Source organism: Centruroides vittatus, unplaced genomic scaffold, assembly GCF_030686945.1.
Source record: "Centruroides vittatus isolate TY-2023 unplaced genomic scaffold, ASM3068694v2 contig_680, whole genome shotgun sequence".
Classification (NCBI taxonomy): domain Eukaryota; kingdom Metazoa; phylum Arthropoda; class Arachnida; order Scorpiones; family Buthidae; genus Centruroides; species Centruroides vittatus.
The window spans coordinates 4,033,477-4,055,813 of NW_027122427.1; the positions used below are offsets into that span (position 1 = coordinate 4,033,477).

At 25.7% G+C, this 22,337-nt stretch overlaps 1 protein-coding gene across 2 annotated transcripts; it reads right to left on the reverse strand.

Annotated features, from left to right (window-relative positions):
* Nucleotides 1-6,904: 6,904 nt before the first annotated feature.
* LOC136980225 (gamma-aminobutyric acid receptor-associated protein-like 2) lies at nt 6,905-21,593 on the reverse strand. Of its 2 annotated transcripts, none has more exons than XM_067276319.1 (4): nt 21,500-21,593; nt 13,706-13,761; nt 10,046-10,218; nt 6,905-7,060 (listed from the first exon to the last, which is right to left on the reverse strand). In XM_067276319.1, exons 1-4 carry the CDS (start codon nt 21,573-21,575, stop codon nt 6,970-6,972), a joined length of 396 nt encoding a protein of 131 aa, XP_067132420.1. In that variant the 5' UTR covers nt 21,576-21,593; the 3' UTR covers nt 6,905-6,969. The 2 variants fall into 2 exon arrangements, with proteins under 2 accessions (XP_067132420.1, XP_067132421.1); XM_067276320.1 differs by lacking the exon at nt 21,500-21,593 and adding an exon at nt 18,674-18,808.
* Between the last annotated feature and the right edge of the window lie 744 nt (nt 21,594-22,337).

Sequence of the window (22,337 nt, forward strand, 5' to 3'; positions counted from 1 at the left end):
AAATAATTCAATGTAAACAGTATTTACTATGTAATACCGTATTTACTCACATATAATACGAGGTTTTTATTCATTTATCACGGCTTCAAATTCCTAGGTTGTCCTATATGTGCGAGCAAAAGATTCTTTGCGTTTTGTAAATGATTTTTGTGAACAGTGTATTCGCATTTTTTCCTGGATGCTTACCCTCTTGTATCTAAAAACAAGTATTTTATCTGGGTCGTTTCAATTGTTCTTGTATATTGTCAGGAGTAAAGATGAATAGTAATAAGAAAAGCAAAGCTTTTGAATTGAATTCCAGACTGAAATTCCAAAATCACATGGGAGCACATATATGTTTTAATCCATTCCCATATTAAAATAGATGATTATTTGGAAATCAGAATTCAGTCAAACTCATAAGTGTAATCGATGGAGAATTGATTCAACTGTTAAAAATTGGGAAAAAAAAGGTTTCCGATCATCCAGCTTTACATGAACAAATTATGCTGTTGATTTTACAAGATTATTCCTTAAAGTTTAAAATGCCAGTAATTTTTGCGGGACAATGTGTGCATTTACGTTCGATATTTGTAATTAAACGAAATAATTAAATTTATTAATACAATTCTAATTTTTTCTTTATTTTGATCTTTAAAGTCACACCTCGTCCTATATGCAAGGTCATCTTATATGCGAATAAATACGGTAATTAAAATAATGGAATTTATTTTTAGTTGGAATTCATAACATTTCTATAATCTAGGTAATATTTTTATTTAATCAGTTCAAAAATAATGTTATATAAGATACTTCATATTAGAGAAATACATTATCCATAAAATCTGGATTTGTTCAAATATGAATGAATTTATTTCAGAATATTGTATTATAATCTGAAATATTTAGTCCTGTTCGTTATTTAATATAGAAATTGAATCAGAAAGGCTCATTATTAATAAAATGCTTTATATATATATATATACAGTATTATTTTGTGATTTTGTAATAATTGTACATATTTAAAATGTGTATATTTTATATTATCATGTATTCATGTAATAATTTCAATATGAACATTCCATTCTTTATATACAGTGTAATTAAATATTTTAGTTATTAGAATAAAAATGTTAAACTATCAGATGTTATTATTTTTATTAGAGAAATGAAACTAATGATCTTACTTATATTTTACTAAAAGAAAAATAATTGTGTATTAATAGAATATTTTATTATTATAGTCTGTATGATCACAGTTAAAGTTTTCAAAGTACTTTATGTAAATTGCAGTGTTGTATTAAGTAGATTTGTATTATAAAAATTTATGTCTAGGTCAAGACAATAAATAAAAATAACAAAGAAAACTTTTCTTGTTCGATGAAGTATATAAACAGGTAATATAAATTTTGTTTATTTGTAAAAATGATTTTTAAAGTGCCTGAATCTATTTTGTTAACTTGAACTATATTTTAACATCATAGAGAAGAAAAACTGTAATGTTTTAGCTGCATAATGATTCTATTGAGAAAATAAGAGAGACTTCATATATATAAATTAAAAGAATAATTATAATGAGAATACACGTGACAGTCATTAATTTCTTTATTGCTGTAGACTATATTGAACAGTCAATTTCAATTTACCCATTTTGATCATTCTATAAAAATACATAAAAATCATAACATTCTAAACAAAACAAGTAATTTAATTAGCTGAAGTAAAATGATTTTATTAAAATACAAGTAATCTAAACCAAGACTGAATATTTACTTCAGTACCTAATGTTTTCTTCATATCTGCCAATAGTATTGTTTTTTCTGCATTGTTAAAGTAGTATCTAAGTTTACTTCTGAGCTTTCTAATTAATGAGTACAGTAGACTCCCCTATAACACGGGTTCATATAACACAGATTCGTATAACATGGCTAAAAAATTGCGATCGGGTTCGTATAACACGGTAAAACGTCATCGGCGACTCGTGTCGCAACAGGATTGGTCAAATCTGGACTAATAGCGGATATTGTACAAACCGTTGAGTTTAAATGAGCACTGGACCTACTAAGAAACTATTATTCAACAGCCATAAAAATTATATTTTTATTAATGATGTCTCCAAAGTTAAGTTATTTTCCTGCAAAAAATTCACTGATCAGGAAACACGCATCCACCGTTCAACGAGCCACTCTGCAACAAAAACAAGCTTAAGCAATGGTGTCGTCGAACGGTGCACACTCTGAGTAATCCTACAATTTTTTGTTTATAGCATAGTTTATATGGATTATTCCCAAAAAATTATACATGTTTTGGAAATGTTGAGTCAAATTAGTCTAGAATCGATTAATTTTATGGAAGAAAACCTTTCAAACAGCCGTAGCCTCTAAACTGCACACGTGCCGGGCTGTGATTGGTTCATGTATTTAAGTGACTCGTACAACACGGAACGTATCTACCGTGTTATAGGGAGGTCTACTGTATTTTTTCAATGAAGATAATTTATGAAAATAGTTTTGAAATTGATTAATTATAAAATTTTGAAGAGATTTTTCACAACTAATCATAGTTCTATAAAACCTTACAATTAAAACATGTTTATAATAAAAACCAAATTCTTTCTGAAAACTTTTAACATTCTTTTTTCATATTTAGAAGGTTGTGTTTCGTTTCTACAACAAATGATTTTTTTCTTCTCTCTAAACTTGCCAATAATGTTTGTTTCCATTAAGATTCTTTACTTCTGGGAAACAAATGGCATGATTTGGCATATTTTTAAAATTTAAATGCAATATTTCAAGTTATACCAAACAGAAAAAGAATAGATTATTCTGAAGGCAAATTTGTTTTAGCTACAATTTATATCTATGAATAATCAGACAAGAGAAAGGAAATCATAAAAAAAAAAACTCATTTATTTTTAGAATTTCAAATTGTAAGTAAAATATGAATTATATATACAGTATATAAATTACTTTATTTTTAAATATTTTTCTTTTTATGAAACTAAATGAAGAAAAGCAATATACTAAACTATTATGTGTATGTAATATTTATTATTTCTATTTTTTTTTATTATTGTCAGTAACAGTGTAATGAAATTTCTGCATTACAAACTTATGTATACTTGTATTTAGAATTTTTTCTTAAAGGATAATAATAGTAAGGATTACATTCAAAGTAATTTCAAATATTAATATAGGAAAATTGGAGCAGAGTTCAGTGGTATCTTTCAATATAACAAAAGAAAGCTAATTATATTCATTAGAATATCCACTATCCGTTTACTAAAAGTGCTGCTTTCTTGCAATATCTCATCGGCTGTAACCCTCTTATTCTTACAAAATTCGAGTTCAAAAACACTTTGAATACAATATATGTGATTCATACCACACTGATTATTTAGTGTTTATAAAGTTTATTTCATTATTGATATGAATGTGTGGTGAAAATTATATATTAATGTAATTTTACTAAAATAAATTAAAACAAACTTCACGTTTCGAGCTGGTTCTATGGAAACTTCATCTTAAAAGTATCTTAAAAAGCCCTTACCTTTTCTTTTTTCTTAGCATTCATGGAGAAGTAAATTGTCCCCAATGTTGCAAACAATAAAGGATCCATATAAAAATAAATATTCTATTGCTTTTTCAGCAATGATTACAATATTAATTAATACCTAATAAACAATAAATGTATACATATAATGATTTAATAATAAAATATTAACACAGGTGTTGAAATCTGTATCCAAATTTGTAATAATTAGCCTAATCACTAGGAGTGTGTCATTAAAGGCTAAATACAGTAGAATTATTTGCAATCGCTTTGATTACTAACATTTAACACAGTCAAACCTCTAAACAACGGCCACTGACGTTACACAAAAAATGGCTGCTGTTTGAAGATACAACTGAAAACAAATTGATTCACTGGACTTAGAAAGTCATATATATCTCAAAAACATTGTTAAAAATCACTTATATTCTAATGACATTCACTCATCTGGATTAAAAGTCCTAATACAGTCCTAACTAAAATTTCTTTCTGTTGGCCCATTCCTTAAGAGAATTGTATTGACTAAATTCTAATTTTTAATGTTTAATTTTAACAACATTCTTCTAAAGTCAAGTCACTAAATATATTTTAGTTAAATTATACATTTTGAAGTTTAAAAAGGAAGTTTTTTTTATATCGTGTGTGAACTTCGATAACTGTGGATCCGACGGTGTATCTATTTTCTCTCTGAATATGCCAAGATATATAACAGTGCTTCAGACTTTAAAAAAAAAAAAAATTGATTTAAAATGTACAGAATTTTATTGAATTTAAAATACTGAATATAAAATGATAACAATTACTAAATTTTTATATTTTAGTACAATCTGACAACCAATTTTTTTTTCTTAAATTCAAATGTAACACTTACCTAACATTTAATCATCAAAATTGTTTATTAAAACATTAAAAATTAATAAATTATAAAATCTAGTATAAGGCTATAAGGTTCAAAATGTTTATAGTGAAAGATTGTAATTTTCCAAATTTTAAGTGTTTCTTAAAAATGCATTATGTGAATTATTAAAGGGGAATAAAAAAAAAGACTACCTGAAAGTTTAAGTATTTAAAAATAGCAATAGAATGTCTGAATTATATTATTAAAAGTACAGATTTAATAATAATTAAATGTTAACTTAAAATCCAATAGATTTCTACAGTATGAGGAAGTTTATCCATCAATTAAGTTAAACAAAAAATTGACTTTATTAATACTGGAATGTTTTTGAGATAATAGTACCCAAATGGCTATTTATTGCATACACACCGCCTTGGTCTAGATTGAAAATCTTTTATAGACCTGTTACTTATTCAACTTTATCTTGATTAGTTAACAAATTTTTTTTATAATTTTCGCATTATTGAAGTAGGATTTCTTTTATTTTCATATTACATTTGAGATAGAATTAAATTTTTAGATGTGTTGAAGAATATAAGCACTTTAAGAATGTGTCTGCAAAAATGTGATATACAAATCATACACATTAAAAATGAGTATTTTATTTCAACATCTTAAAAATATATCAAAATTACAGTTTTTAAATTTGTTTTCTTATAAAATTTGATATTTATACAAAATAGAGATTACAACTTTGTCAAAATTTACAGTGGAAAGTAGTTGTAACAATCTCTATAAAAGTTTAAAATGAAAAAATTTACAGATTTGATTCAACATTTATAATAAAATTTACTTACAGTAATTTCCATTAATATACTTGCATTAGACTTTTAAGTGTATTGGACATAATTGTTTCAAACAGTGAATTTGATCTAAGAAATATTGCAATATAAGTGATGTCAGTTTTTAATAGTTTATAAAACTTCCAAGACTTAACTTGTGATATAGTGCAGAAGTTCTCCGTTAGTTAACTATAAAGTAACTTTCTTTTGGATATGGAGAGTAAATTAGTTTTTTAATTACTTTCGGTTAATTAGTTTTAAATAAACCGAAACTATAAATTACATTAAGTCATAATAAGTTGATACTAGAATACTTCCTAATTATTTTGATTAGTGTGCTTATGTTTATTTAAAACATTTATCCAAAGCACTAAAAGCCAAATTTTTAATTTGGAAACGAAGTAGGACGTTTTGTTCAAAAATCTGAAACCATTAAATACTTATTATAAATTACACGAATTGAAAAATACGAATTTTGATTCTTAACATTTTATAGTAATTAGGAACTTTCATAATTTTGAACTTGACTCAATAGTAATTTTACAAGAATGTTTATCATGAAAAATTATTTCAATTTTAATGGAATCTTGAACACAACTTAGGACAGAAATGCGTAAATACACATTTGTCCTAAAGTGTTAAAGATTTCAGAGTTTTTGAAAACTATCTTAAATAATTTGAACATTTATAATTTTTAGTAATATTTTAGGATATTTTAAAAACTTCTCATATTAAAATAAATATTTTGAAATTAGTTAAAATCATTTCATCTTTTCTGTAACATTAGTAAATACAGATTTAAATTTCACTTCATGCTAACAATTCTCTCTCTCATCTTCATATTTGTGTCTTGTTTAGGTTTCATGATTTCTTCAGTAAGGATTTTTAACGTTAAAATGCCAAGTTTTTGTTGATATCATTTTAATTTATTATTCTTTTTCTAAGACTTGTTAAAACCCAGTTTCCACTGTAGACACACAAATAATGGAATGATAACATTTGATTTCGTACAAATCACATTTAAATATCTGCTTTAAATGTATCAGAATGTATTTTCAAAAATAGATTGTTTAATTTTTAAAACAAGACACTTATTTTTAATTAAAAATTTCAATTTGAAAACAAGATTATATCAATATATAACTATATATATATATGAACTTTATCCTTTTAGCATATTTGTAAGCAAGCACAAAAATCACAATTATCTTTAATACTGTAATTACCATTTTTCGTAAAAAATTTTAAGTGAATTTGCATTGTTTATTCATTGCATTATTAAAGTTTTTACAAAATTAACACAAATTTTAATATATGTGTGTGTGTATATATAAATATAATAATCAGCCCTTTTAGTATTTTAAGGAATCTTAATTTGAACTAGTAAAATAATTTTTAAAAATAAAATTCAATTTACATAATTTACAATTAGAAATTTTTTGTAAAATATGATGCTTAAAGATTCCCCCAATAAGTCAAATGATTTTGGAAAAATCCAATTATGTCTCCTATTTACATAAAGATTCAACATTAGATAATTAAATATTAGGTTACTTACAAATTTTAAACAATATATTACATCAATTATTCAAAAATTATTTTAAAAAAATAAAATCTCATTTTAGAACATTCAACATAATTTTGTAAATAAGTTTAAGTGTTTGGAATTTTCAGCTAATAGATAAAGTTCCTATTAAAATTTACAAAACTTTAATTTACAACAATCTACATTTTTTACAATACTGAAGTAAATATTGATCATAAACCAAATGTATTTTCTCCACTATAAACAACATATAAAAATCCATCTTCATCTTTATGTGCATTGTATATTTCACCCATGCTGGAACTGGAAATTTTTTAAAAAAAAGTAAATTTAAAAACAAAACAAATTTTAGATGTTTTCTTATTTTTTTAAAATAATTACTGAATCATCTTTGATTTAATAAATTATAAATTAATTCTGTTTGTTTCGTTCAGTTCAGTATTAATAACTGAAAATGAACTATATTACATTGTGCAATAAATATAAATCTGATTTATATAAAACTCAAAATATATATGGAATTTGATTTTTATGTCATATGACAAAGCTTCAAAATATATTGTAGAATATAAAATAGAGATTTCTTTTTTATATTCTACAATATATTAACGTGTAATTATTGATTTTGAATATATAACAAAATTTATAATGCAACATATATAATAAAAAATATAAATTTATATATCTTGTAATTTCATATATATTAAATACTACTATTAAACGTCACTTAAAAAAAATTCAGTTAATATTAGATATTTCTTTTATAATTCAGAGCTGAAAATATTCAAGTTACTCATTATTTCAGTCACTCTGAAAATAATACATCCCATATTATTATGTTGACCTATGACAATGTTAGTGGTATGGCAGTAGAATTTGAACTTTCTCATTAATACCCTCAAAATTTAGGTTGCTGTGAATCAAATAACAGTATAATAGCAGTCTGTCAAAATGGTGCCTGACAATGTGCATACAAAGCAGAAGTTGGTCATCAAATTTCTTCATGAAGAAACATTGACATTCATGAATACTTGCTAAACATTTATGAAAATTAAGCAATGGATGTGAGAAAAGTGAAGCAGTGGGGGAACTTTTTTTTTACCTCTACTGGTGCAGATTTTTACAATTTGGCATATAGACTTTTGTTCAATGCTGCAAAATACATAACCAATGGTAGTATAAACTAAAAGGCAAAAATAGTGTTTTATAGCTAAAGACATCATCTATCCAATGATGTTACTGTGCTCGCTGTATCTGTTTTCTACTATTTATTTCCCTGATAACTACAATACATAGGATGCAACTCTCATTTGTGTATAATGCAAATGTCAGGCAGAATAAAAACTGTGCACTGCTGCACGCAAACTATTAAAAAAAAGTTATAGGATGAATTTTTGCATTCATCCTATAACTTTTTTCCAGAAATCTCTTGATATGTGTTCATAATACATTAATTTTTAAGATGCAGATATATTATTGTATTTATCTATATAATGTTAAAATTTAAAGTTCAAATTAGCTTATGTGTTTTATTAATATTTTACTTTAAATATTGTAAATATTTAGCAACTTAATATAAAATATTCATAATTATATTGATTTTTATTAGAAAAAAAACAATTATAATTTTATTTGGAATAAATACATCAAGCTTTTTTATAAATAAGATTATAAATAAGTTTGTGAAAAGTATTCTATTTATAACAATTGAAAATATTTTTCTATTAAAGTCCATGACTTTCAACAAATAAGAAGAGTTAAAATTCAATAGTTAATGTAAATATTTTTTTTGAAATATTCACTTTTATATTTTTCCTGAGGACTTACTTGGTTAATGAAACAATTAAGATGGCAATTTAAAATCACATGTATAACACATGCATATATATCAAGCTATAAAAAGGTAAAATTTTGACATTTCAATTTTTTTCTTGAAACAACTGGAAACAATGTTCAAGGATGTTCAATGTGGGTATATAAGTAGAGTGAACAAAGGTTGTTTCATCATAAATTTTATTGAAAATAAACACATCAGCATCATTTGCATGCTATTGCTCTATAACTTCAAATGGGCCATAATGAAACAAAGGCTCACAATCTCATCTGCAAAATGTTAAAGCATTCATGAGAGAACAAATGTCAACTAGCTGTTGTAAATGTCAGCACACCAATAGTGAAGAAGGTGGTGATCTGTGTTCAGCATCATCATGATAGACCTACTTCCAAGCAATATCACCTGTCACAAAAGAATTCTACTGTGAACAACTGAATTGTTTGAACACCAAGATCAAAGAACATCATCCAAAAATTTACCGTCTAATACTGCCATAACATGCCAGCACAGAGACCTTAGAAGATCTGGCCAGTCTTGGCTGAGAAGTTTTGCCTCATCCATCTCACAGCCCAAACTTGTCACCAACTGACTAACATCCATGTTGCAAAACCATATTGCCAATGTACAGTCCAATGACAGTACCCAATGCTTGAGACTTTCTTCAAGGAAAAAAAATCTCAGACATTCTATACTCATGGGATTGAAAGTTTTCAGCAAAGGTGGCAAGATATGATTGATATTGATGGTGATTACCTACTAAGCTCAACTGTAATTGTTGTTGAGTTAATTGTCAATAAAGCTTTTTTTTTTCAAAAATTTCACTTTTACAACCTATGTACTGTACACATAATGAAAAATGTCACTGTATCAATGATAAGTTATCATTTATCTTAAAAAATTGATATCTAACAAATGTAAAAGTAAAACAAATTTTTAAAAATTAAATATTTGTACAAAAACAAATTCACATTAAAAAAATGAACACTTAATATTGTAATTTACTCATCATTTTTAAGCTAAGCTTTAAAAACAGTATTAACATTTCATTAATGGCAACATTGAAAAAATAAAAATTTAGTAAATAAAACTATTTAAAAAAATTATATATTAATTAAAAAGGTAAGATAACTACTAAATAATTTCTTTATATTAAATTTTAAATTAACAAAAAATTCAAAAGAAAAAAAAAAGCTTTGTTCTTTCATCACTCTCTCTCTCTGTTAATTTTTTTTTTTTTAAACTCTTGATGTTGAGTTAAATTATGTTCCAACTATTTAAATTTCAGATAATTAAATTTTCGTTTCTAAAATGATGATATGAATGCATTTATTTATGAATAATGTTTCAATAATAGATTAATTTGGAATCATATTACTAATAAATCTATTTAGTATCATGATAGCTAGATTCCTTCTTTGCAAATAACTCATTTGTATACTTTAACAGATATTTACCTTGATTGAGGAAGCACTCTTCCAACAAATAAAAATATTGCCTTTTCTTGGGATAACTGAATTCGCTTCCGTATAATCCACATAAATTGAGCCATAGAAATTTCACTTGGAACAAGAAACTTTTGCTTATCTATTGTAGGAATAGATGAATGAGGTGCTTTTTCTACAATTACCTAAAAAACAAAGGATTTTAAGCAGATTAATTATTATTGTATTATATATAATATTTAAATTAATTAATAAGACAAAATTCTCTTAATCCTGAAATCATATTTGAAATTATTACAAATATGATTCAAATATTATATTAAACATAACTTCTTCAAAAACTGGAACCGTACACATAGAGTCGCAAATCACACCTAAACTCAAATTTTCCAGCAAATAAACGTAAAAATCTTACAGATCGAATGTTTTTGGCCACAAATTTATCGGCCTTCTTCAGGAAAAAATAAATAGAAAAAGCATTCTATAAATAGAACATTGCCACCTTGTAAATTTTAAAAGATCGTAAACGACTGTGACGTATAGTGTATGACGTCTATTATGAGTCTAAACAGTGTTTCCAAGCCATTGATACAGAATTTCCCCGTTGGGACCAGGCCAAGCTAATTCACAAGGTCTTCAACCGGCAAAATATTAAAATTTTAGAAGCAGTGGAGATCTACAAGGCAAGCAGGAGTGGAACCTGCATCAACACGGATGTCATTCCTGTATCAACGACTTGGAAACAACTATCTAGACTCATAATAGACGTCATACACTATACATCACAGCCGTTTAGGATCTTTTAAAATTTACAAGGCAGCGATGTTCTATTTATAGAACGCTTTTTCTGTTTATTTTTTCCTGAAGAAGGCCAATAAATCTGTGGCCGAAAATGTTTGATCTGTAAGTTTTTTACATTTATTTGCTGGAAAATTTGAATTTAGGTGTGATTTGCAACTCAATAGATTCAAATATTTTCAAAATATTACTTTATATCATAAAATGGATTGTACATACATTCAATCATTTTCTGGTGACTTTTTTATTAATATTTGCTGTATTCAATACAGCAAATATTTGAAATTAAAATTTTAAACAGTTGTTTTGAATTTATGTAAACACACAAAAGTAGATTTTATTCTAAAAACCTTTTATATGCAACCAACACCAAAAAATTACATACCCGATTAAATAAATAAGACTTTTGGCATTAAACTTTCATGTGTTTGTTAAAAGTACATGATATTTATTGTAAAATGTATTTGTCATTCTCAGTCAAAAGATTCTAAAGCCATTCAGTGTTCTACTTAAATTTTTCCTGAAGACAATGAATATGCTTTGTCAAAAATGCTACCTTTTGTGTTTACAATCAATAAAGTTTAATGCCAAAAGAAAATCTTATTTACTTGACTAGATTTTATTCAATATGACAACCAACAAAATATTAAATAAAAAAATCATATTAAACATCAATAAAATAAATTTTAAAATATTTTGTTTTCACAAAATCAATTTTAAATACTGATACTAATTGTTATTACTTATCTATAATATATTAGTAATAACTAAAAAAAACTAACAATTCATCTAGCATTATTGCTTTTTTAGTTAACACGATATTGAAACAAAATCATTTTTAATAATAGATTGATTTTATTAGGAAAAATTTTCTATTACCTCTTAAACTTAAAATAAAATAAACTGACTACTTACATTTCAAAATTATCATGTATTGTACGATACTGAGGTATATTCAAATAAAATATTAAAACTCAGTTAATTTAATATAGTATTTTTTATAATACATACTCAGTCACATTATTTTAATCTTAAGATGAATATAAGGTTTTTAAAGGTGTAGAAATCAGTATACAATTTTAGTAAAACTATATCAAATAAGTGATTCAATTCTAATTGTTTCAGTTAGAATTCAGTCACAAGAAAGTTTATTTTAAAATTACAATTTTAAATTTCGCTATATTTTATAAAAATCTATTAAAGAATTTTTGATGAATGATGATATATGAATTGTATAGAGTTCATGCATTTGAATTCAAATACTTTCATTATATTCCACTGTGTTCAGAAAAAGAAGAATATATTTTAAAAAAACAGCATAAGTAAGTGTGCGCGCATATGCACGTGCACGCACGCACACAAAAATATCAATTTATTGTTTGAAAATAACTCAATATTAACCTATTTTCATACAACAATGCATAATTATATATGTAATTGTTGTAAGTAAATTAAAAATTTTTATAATATAATCAATTATCTGCAATTTATTTAGAATGTTTTGAAATACAATTTTGTAAAATAAAATTATCTATAAATCATTTGCAATCAAAAAAATTCTCATTGTAACATTTTATTTCAATATCCCTCATCATTGTAAAAAATAATACTGAACTAATGTAAACATATTTTGTTAAAATTCAATATGGATAGTATTTTGTATAATTTATACAATCTGAATTTTCACATTATGACGACATGAAATTTCATCATATAAGGAACAACTAAACTTCTTAACCTAATTCATTGACTTCTTATATTTCAAAATTTTATTCAAATTTAAGAGGCAATAGAAAAAAAAATTTATTCTTAATAAAATTGATCTATTATTAAAAATAACAGAATTCATAAATTACTGTTAATTTTTTGTAATATTTTCTTTTCATACTACTATATACTGTGTGTGTGTGTGTGTGTGTGTGTGTGTATATATATATATATATATATATATACACATACATACATACACACACATATGGTACAAATTTATTTACCTAAAAAATTTATTCTGTATGACCTAAAATTTTTGAATAAAAATTCTCTTGAATGTAGAATATTTATAAAAAATCATATTTATGAACAAACAATTTGTAATGATTATTAATTTAATTAATCATTACTATTAGTAAATAAATAAAATAATAATTTTTTAATTTTATTTAATATTTTCAGAATTATTATTACAAATACTTTTTAACTCAAATTATTAAATACAATTGAATTTGTATATAACAAATGACTACTAATATTATAATGATTACATAATTGTTACAGTACGGGTATGAACATGCATGTATGACATGTACCGTATATACATGAGAAATTTACAAGTTCCAACTTAATTTGTACGTGCTCTTTGTAATTTGATCTCCTTCTATAATACTCGCTGTGAGAGCATATTTGAACATGCATATGGATGCATTTGAACAAGTTGTGCTGTCACTACTATAAAAGAGGAGCTGGTGATTGCACCACTTCAGTGCACCACGTAAGTTTTGAATGCAAAGTGTGCGTCTGGTGCTTTTTAGTGTGCGGTCAACCGTGAAACTGAATTGTTTCTTTTTAAATTTCTAATGCAAAATGGATAAATTTGTGAAAAAACAAAGTGAGCCATCTACATCCAGAGAATCGGTTGGTAAAAAGACAAGGTTGTACAATGACAGTTATTTAAATTATGGTTTCACCCGCGATCCCCTTTCAATATCACCACGACCCCCAGATTGAGAAATGCTGTTTTAGACCTTAATTGTTAAATATATTTAATTTTATTCTTTTAAATATGTTTATTTTATTAACAAATACTTCTTATATTAATATATTGATTCAAATATCAAAACATTTAGAATAACTAAACAACATCCATCTTACACTTACAGGAATTCTATCTGGATATCTGTTTCTTACATTTGATGATTCTTGCTTTCTTTGGTCTAAAATAAATAAAATCATGTATGTGTTATGAATATTTACGATAGTATGATGACAAATTTGAGTCCAATTGAATGCTATTATATATCATTTTATCACCCAAATATTTTTAGGAAATAGCAATTCCACAAACACTAAAATAATAAATCTTCTAATTAATAATAATATTCATAAAAAAATCTAGTAACAAGTTGCATAACTTACCTGGCTTTTGAGATTTTATTTTAAAACTAACATTTATATTACTAATCAAAATAAATAACTAATTTGTATTTGGTACCATATATTATGAGATTTTGTTATAAAAACTTTTATATATATATTTAATTATTATAAAATAGGAAAAGACTTAATTTTGAGGGTAGAGATGAGTTTTATAAAAGACTATAAATACTAACAAGTAAAATCTTCATTAAGTCTGACCTATCACAAAATATCATGTGACTACCCTCTATTTCTCCATCCCCTTGACATTTCACAACCAAAATTTAATAGCAACAAAGTCCCTTATATGCAAGCTATTGTGCCAAATTTCATCTCTTTGTCTTCACCCTTTTTGGGATATTAAGCAAAATAGATGCCAATATACAAACACAAGTTTTTGCCTTTTATTTTTACTTTTTTGGGTTCAGGGGTCTCAAAAATGTGGAAATTTGCAAAAACTTGGAGGATCAAATTTGACATGATTCTATTACTTTCCCTTGTTATGTATACATAACAGCTGGGAAAGTAATATGTAAATTATATTCTCAAAGAGTTATGAAAAGATCATTTCTGGCACTACAAAATGATCTTTTGAAATGATTATGGACCAAGAAGGTTTTAGAAGAATGAACATACAGTAAGAAGAATAAATTAGAAAAATTATGCAGAATTGCTTGGACTGAGTTAATAACGAGAGTTAATATCAAAAGATTTAACCCCCCAAATTTTTTTGCATTTCTCAGCATTTCAAGGTGTGCCGAGTCCAAAAATGTAAGAATCTGGGGGGGGGGTCATTTTTTGACCGATTGCCATACTTTCCCTCTGTTATATATAACAGCTGGGAAAGTAATAGTTAATAAGTACAACTATTTTTTTAATAATAACAAACAATATATACAAATGAGAGAATAACATTTACATTCTCATTAAATTATAAACTTTATCCAGAGGTTATCTAGTAATTGCTTATTTTTGTTAAATGACAAATATAAAAAACTAAGCTGCTGAAACTGTAAAAAAAATTATCAAAGCAGTCATCATAAATTTAACTTTAATAAAAATGAATAAATCCAATGCATGCTAGCTGTTGATTAAGAAAAACTCAAAATTTGACTCAATTTTTGGCCCATTGCAAAAGCAGAATAAGGTACCTATTTCTACACTTATACTCAATAGCATGGCCATTGAATATAATCCTTTTATACTTAAGTCTTAAAGGATCAAAATAAAATGACAACATAATTTTTCTTCCACAAAAATGTAATTTTATATAGATGATCAAAGCATTCTTATTCATTTATTTTCTTGCAGATCAACAAATCATCAATATTGTTCAGTATTCAGAACATTTTAAATTCAAAATTAAGTATACTTTTATTTAAAAAATGAGATTACATAATCCTAAATTACATATCCAAAAAACATTAAATATTTTTCTTCATAAATCCCAACACATTCATAACAGTTTATGCTGACAGATTTAATAAAATGTTAAATATTTCTATCTTTAAAAATAAAAAACCAAAATAATTACATTTACAGTATTTTCTGATCATTTAAATTAAAACAAAATACATTAAAAATTTTGCTTTCCCTGGCATTATTGCTCAATACACATTTCTAAATATCTATTGCTAGAATAATAAGAATACATTAATACTGAAAATATTGTGTAATATCAAAAATAAAACATTATCAATAATGAATTGACTTTCTAAGTATAATTAGAGCTAATTGGCCAACATATCAAAAATAACATAATGAATTTGTATTATTTAATATTTATAATTTCATATAATTAGCATATAATAAAATGTGTTATTTGATATGCCACAGTTTTAAATACTCCTTTAAACATTTAACTGTTTATAAAAAACAGAACATTTGAAAACACATTGCTATATATAATCATAAAACATTGCTGTCATGTAACAATGAAGAGATTGAGGACTGACAATAAAGTGAAGAATGAAAGTATATAAGATTATTAAAATGCCACAGACATAAAACAGCAAGCCCTTCTAGAAAGAATGTCTTTCCTAATAAATTAATAAAATATATTGATAAAAAGTAAACAGTAAATTGAATTCTTAGAGTATTGAAAATATGCATTTCTAATATTTCCACAAGTTTATTATTTCTTTCATCTGAATTTATTTATCCCCATAAATATCCTACTAACAATTACTTTTACTTTAAAGAGCAAGTTACACATGGCTAATGAAGCAAAGCATAGTAAACAGAAAAAATAATGTACGTATGAAGTAATGTTATTCATACTTATTACTGATTCATACCTTTCATTCATAGACAATATTGACTCACATGTTTGGAAACATTCTTTGCTGCACATTAATATCAAACTAATATTTTGATGAAATATACAATTTCTTTTTGATCCATGATTTCATCAGATATTTTGCTCATGTGAAATGATCTGAGACAGAACTACAGTTTTTATGAAATATAAATAATAAAAAGTAGGCATTATTATTACATTTTATAAAACATTAAAATATCAGCAGTGAATCAAAAATACTGAAAAAATTTTAGAAAATTATTTAACTGGCTATAATCCCTATTTAGTCATTATATATCTTTTCATACATCAATTTGATATTGAAAAGTAAATTCTCTCAAATACAAAAACTAAATATTTTATATTTAACAGAATTTACATATTGATAAATAATACATTTTATTATAATTCAACCTGAAAAAGATGACTCCAAGGTTATAAAATTTAACAAAAAAAACTCAAAGATGGTTAGATACAAGATATTTGTTTTGATTAAGTGACTTTGGAAGTTTCAATGCTATCTTTACATTTGTTGTTCTGACAATTCAAATAGAACAACTATTCATACATAACTTTTTAAATGTAACTGATCAACATTACAAATTCAAACACTTTTTTAAACAAAAACAAATATTTTTAAAATTATAAACATGAAAAAATATTATCCATGCATAAAGTAAAACAGAAGTAAAAGTCAAAATACAAATAAAACTAAAGTGGATAAGGTAATAATAATAAAATAGCAAAAATAAAACAACGGTAAATAAAAATGTACAGACGATCACTTAATCAGTTGTATGTTTTTATTTACTGTTATTTTATTTGTATATTCTTTACCATTTTTGTTGTTATGTTACTTTATCTATGTTTTATTTTAGTTTTATTTGTATTTTGTTTTTTATTTCTATTTTTATTTTGTTTTATGCATGAATAATAATATGTGTTTTTATTTAAAAATATCTGTTAATTTGTTTTAAAAAAGTGTTTGAATTTGTGTAATGTTGCAGTTATATTCAAAAAGTTATGTACGAACAGTTGTTCTGTTTGAATTGTTAGAATATTTTATATAAAATTAAGACAAATTCTTTTGTTCAGCATAAATTGCAAAGAACTATATGTTTCTGAAAAAAAAAAACAAAAATAAATAAGAGCAGATAATGAAAATAGACTTATCATCTGTACAGCTACAGAGAGATGAAGTCATCAAAAATTTCATCATGACCAAACAAAAACTGCATAAATATACTATAATAAAATTCATCTGAAAAGAGATAAAAATATTAGTGTAACAAAGATAATCTAAAAGTATTACAAATAAAATAAGTGGAATATTCAAAAGAGTTAGCTTCTATCAAAACTCATAAGATTTTTAATCAAGAATATTTAAAAATAGCAACCGAAGTTCAATTGCATCATTCGATTAGCCAAAGGGTATCCCAATGTAACTTTACACATAACCGATGTAATCTATGAACTCATATTAAATCACAAAATTTTTCAGAATACGTTATTAAATGACTTCAAACAGAGACAAGTCTAGTACAGACACAAACTACGCGAAAAACAAACTTATGACTGCCATCCTCAAATAGTCCGAAGAGCTTAACAAACGACTTTGGACGCACTAGAATTTTTTTTTTTAACTCTTTCCACCCCATGGGCACTAAGAGAGCCTCTTTCGGCAAGCCCATTACGGATTCGACCAGGCCCACAATGGGGCAACCAGGTGACGAGGGACGAGGTCAAATATCACACTAGAATTTAGAATGACATGCAAAACATTCTGCACAGTTATTCCATTAAACAGATTTAAGAGATTTTAGAGGATGTTATCGTGTATTCATTCAATGCCGAAACCTTTGATCTTTGTATCAAGGTATTTGATTTTTTTTTTTTTTTTTTTTTGGAATCGCCGTCAGGCAGTTGATTTTCTCCCCGTATATAATAAGCTCTAAAGAAAATTTTAAAAAAACAAAAATAATAAACAATGCTATAACACAAAACATAAAATTATACATATTTTTCCGCTATATATTTAACATACGTATGAATTATTTGCAAGTTCTTCATGATAGAAAGTAACATGCTGTTTCTGCATTTACACTTTTTTTTTTTTTTTTTTTTTAAGTGAAAAATATCCAAAGTGGCCTATTTGTCTACATTCATTTTCCATTAAACAAGAAAAAAAAGGAAAACTTGCGTGTCGACATCGAACGAAAACGCCTATTAGTACTATTAAAACCACGTTATTTATTTTTCAATACATGAACGAAGCGGATTATTACATTACAAGATTTATATCTAAATATATAATGCGTCATTTGTTATCAAAAACTGGCAAAACAATTATAAAAAAGGTTTTTATGCAATAAATAAAACTTGAATACATTGGTTAAAAATATGAGCCTTACCATACGAATACATTTGTTTAAATTTCCATTTCATTTTCATCATAAGGACACTTCTTTCCTCAGCAGAAAATATATTATAAATCACAAAATACCCTCCCCCATCTCACTGAACACAAATAAAACAAACCGTCGCTAAGACACCTGGCGATTAAAATCGAAAATTTTCGTTATCTTATTTAATCAATGATTATTATTATCATTATTCACATAAAAAACTATCTAAAATTCCAAATTAGTTTTTTTTAATTAAATTTCAGTGTTTTAAAATAAACAATTTTATTTAAATTGCGATAATTAAATTTTTTTTTTTTAATTTTGAAAAGACACGTGTCATCTTTATGGTTTCCCACTGACGCTTCAGACAATGAACAAGGTGTCTTCTATGCATCCGGAAACAGGTCATCTTGTTCATTATCAGATAAATCAGAGGGTTGTGATGGTGCATCGACATCCACCGGTTACAGTGACAGATTAACACCACTTACTAATATAAAGAGAAAAAAAAAAAAAGAGTGACAGAAACTGCCAATGAACTGGAGACCATTATATTAAATACTTTATCTTCTTTTTCAACCATTTGGACAAACGTTCAGCAGCAACAGAATCGCACTAGTGATCAGATTTTTTGTGGCTTCAGTTTCTGAAAATATTACTGAAATAATGAAGAAAATGAATGTAAATGAAAGAAAGAATTTTAAAATAGCCATTTTGGAATTTTTAGCAAAATATAATAAATATGAATATTCCAAAAACTATTGTTTTGTTTGATTTGGTAAACCACATTCATGAATATACAATATTTGAATATAAGAATATATAGATTATTCACATTATGATTTATATATATATATATATGTGTAATCTATTATCATAATCTGATAATTTTAGAACTTATTCAATATACATCAGTTTTGTATAAACACAATTAAATAACTGAATTATTATTAATACCTATATTCAAATATATAATTTTACAGATTTTTTTCTGTTTTAGTTCCAAAAAGTTTGCTTTTATTTTATAAAAGAAATCAATTTTTTAACTTTAAAAATAAAAATAAATTTACTTTAAATGCTTTTATAAATTATAACCATAGATGAGTTAGATCTAAATGGATTAAATCTAAAAGAAAAATCTTTTTAAACTATAGAAGCTCCTTCTATAGTTTAAAGTATTTTCAGAATTTAATAAAATGTAATAAAATATGCCACTTTAACAAAACAGCAATTATCATTTATTCAATATATTCAATTCATTAAACCGGTTAATGTTACCCTAGGTGCCAAGATGGCGGCTCGTCTCTGATTCCAGCAAGGAGACAGTGGGACGCACGTTCTAATCTAACCTAACCTATTCTAATAATTTGGTTGCTAATAATTATAGTAATTAATATTAGAATAGGTTAGGCTAGGTTAGAACGTGCGTCCTACTGTTTCCTTGCTGGAATCAGAGACGAGCCGCCATCTTGGCACCTAAGGTAACATTAACCTTATAACCTTTATATATTAAGCAAAATATATTTCATAAAAAAAGTTCCTCTTGTCATACATTTCCTCTGCTTTCATGAACAATTTATGCAGAAAAGTATGTAATCCTGTTCAAAACCTACTTATCCATATATTATTTCAACAGAATACATTTACTATAAACGAATTTAATGAAAAACTAATTATGCTTTATCTTTTAAAACTTTTTAAATTAAAACAAGAGACATTAAAAATTATTTTAGCAAAATATAGATCCACATGCATTCACCATTTCTTTTTCCTAGATCAAATTTTCAGCAGTTAATTTTTATCATCGTTATGGTTAAATATAAAAAGTAACTATAAAAATAAATGTATTCAAAAGTTTTTTGATATATTTTCTCTATAAAGCAAATTGATATCCAATTTAAACACTTCAACTACATTACAATCATTTTATATCCCAGAAGTTGTAGGAATTTATTATTATTGTTTAATAATTTGACCACAATCATTTACATGGGCGAAAGTATTTTTTAATTTTCTGTTCTAATATACAGTACTTTTTAGGTTTTATTTCATATTATAATTAATAAATTTATAAATAATAATGTTTTTTGTTTATATTTTTAGTAAACCCTCGATTATTTGAAATAGCATTAAATGAGATGTCAAACATGTCTATGTGTCATTAAGTTATCAAAAATAACTTTATGACCCATCGACTTCGTAGGCTTCTTTTTTTAAAACTCCGCTCAGTGGGCACTAAGAGGGACTTTTTTTAGCAAGTTTTTTAATGTGTTCGGCCAGACCCACAATTGGGCGGCCGGATGATGAGGGACGGTCCCCGACATATCCTAATAGACCCGTTCGGATTCGATCCCAGGTCCCCCAGAACGATAGTCTGCCATCTTGACTGCTCGGGCATCCGGCCGTCTTCTAAGTAGATTATTGGTAGGAGGAGGGAAAAAGAATAACAATACAGTAATAATATACTTTGTTGGAGTGCCTAGTTTATTACCATAAACTGTGTCGTTCCCTACTTCTACGTTGTTTCTTTGAAAATTTATCTGTTCTATTTACTAAGTACAGGATTTAAACTGTACCGGGTTAACCGAAATGACATTTTTCCCATTCAACCCGGCTAAGTCGAAGTGTTGTATAACAAATAATATCTGGAACTGTTCTTAAAACATCGTATTTAATTTAAAATTTTAAAAATGTACGAGTTATAAAAGTAATAACAACAGCTAAGATAAAAAATAAATGAAGTATTATAAAAAATGTTTTCGGCTTAATATTTATTATCGAAAATTATTATACAAATTATATAAACTATGAATAAATAATTTTAAACCTTACCTAATGTCCATTCTGCTGGAAATGCCTTTGATTCGTATTTATTTGGTAAAAATGGTTTATCCCGTTTAGGCCACATTAAAACTATATAAATTAATAGAAATTTTCAAATTAACTTCTACAATTAAAAAATACAACACTGTTCTTTTTTATAACTGCTAAATGGTTTTTCGATGTTCCCGTTCTTATATTCACGTCACAGTAAATGATGATTCAAATTTATTAAAAAAAATTGTTAATAATTATTTATTATAAAAATTTAGTGAATGACTCAATCAAATTATTCTGCATTTATTTTCAACAAACCGGTTATATTGTATTGTTTAATGAAAATACTGTATTATCATAAAAATAAGTTCCAATAAAAATTTTAAAAAATTCACTTAGAAGCTTTTGTCAATGGCATTTATTTTATTTTAAAATATTAAATCAAATATACAATATAGTATCTTACATTAATACATTGAAATTTAACACTAAAACTTATTTGATAATCTTAGGTAAGAGTTAGCAATACTGAAATACGAGCGAGATTTGTGAACAGATAATTTCTTATCATAATAAATTTACAGAGATTTAACAGAAAAATTCATTACAAAGCGATTATTGATGCGAATGTGTGAAATTTCATTTAATCCATGCAAGTTGTGATTACCAGAGCCCCTTCGGCCGCCAATTTGAAGTCTTTAAATCTTTAAAATTGGCGTTTCCACTTCCCGGGACGAGGACCCAGGGGTTGGATTTGTAAGAAGCGAGTGTTCGGGTTGTTTTATTGTGTCGAATTACACAGAACGAGCTGCTTCACGTGTAAGTGCGTGAGTGCGAGAATTCGAGTAAAGGT

Bases quoted from the DNA above. Each gene is read 5' to 3' on its own strand.
- LOC136980225 (XM_067276319.1), bottom strand. From the start codon at position 21,575: ATGTGGCCTAAACGGGATAAACCATTTTTACCAAATAAATACGAATCA. The intron at 10,219-13,705 runs GTAAGTGTAAGA...TTTGTTTTTTAG, and splicing joins GATATCCAGATAGAATTCCT to GTAATTGTAGAAAAAGCACC. The intron at 7,061-10,045 runs GTAAATATCTGT...AAAAATTTCCAG, and splicing joins AGAGTGCTTCCTCAATCAAG to TTCCAGCATGGGTGAAATAT.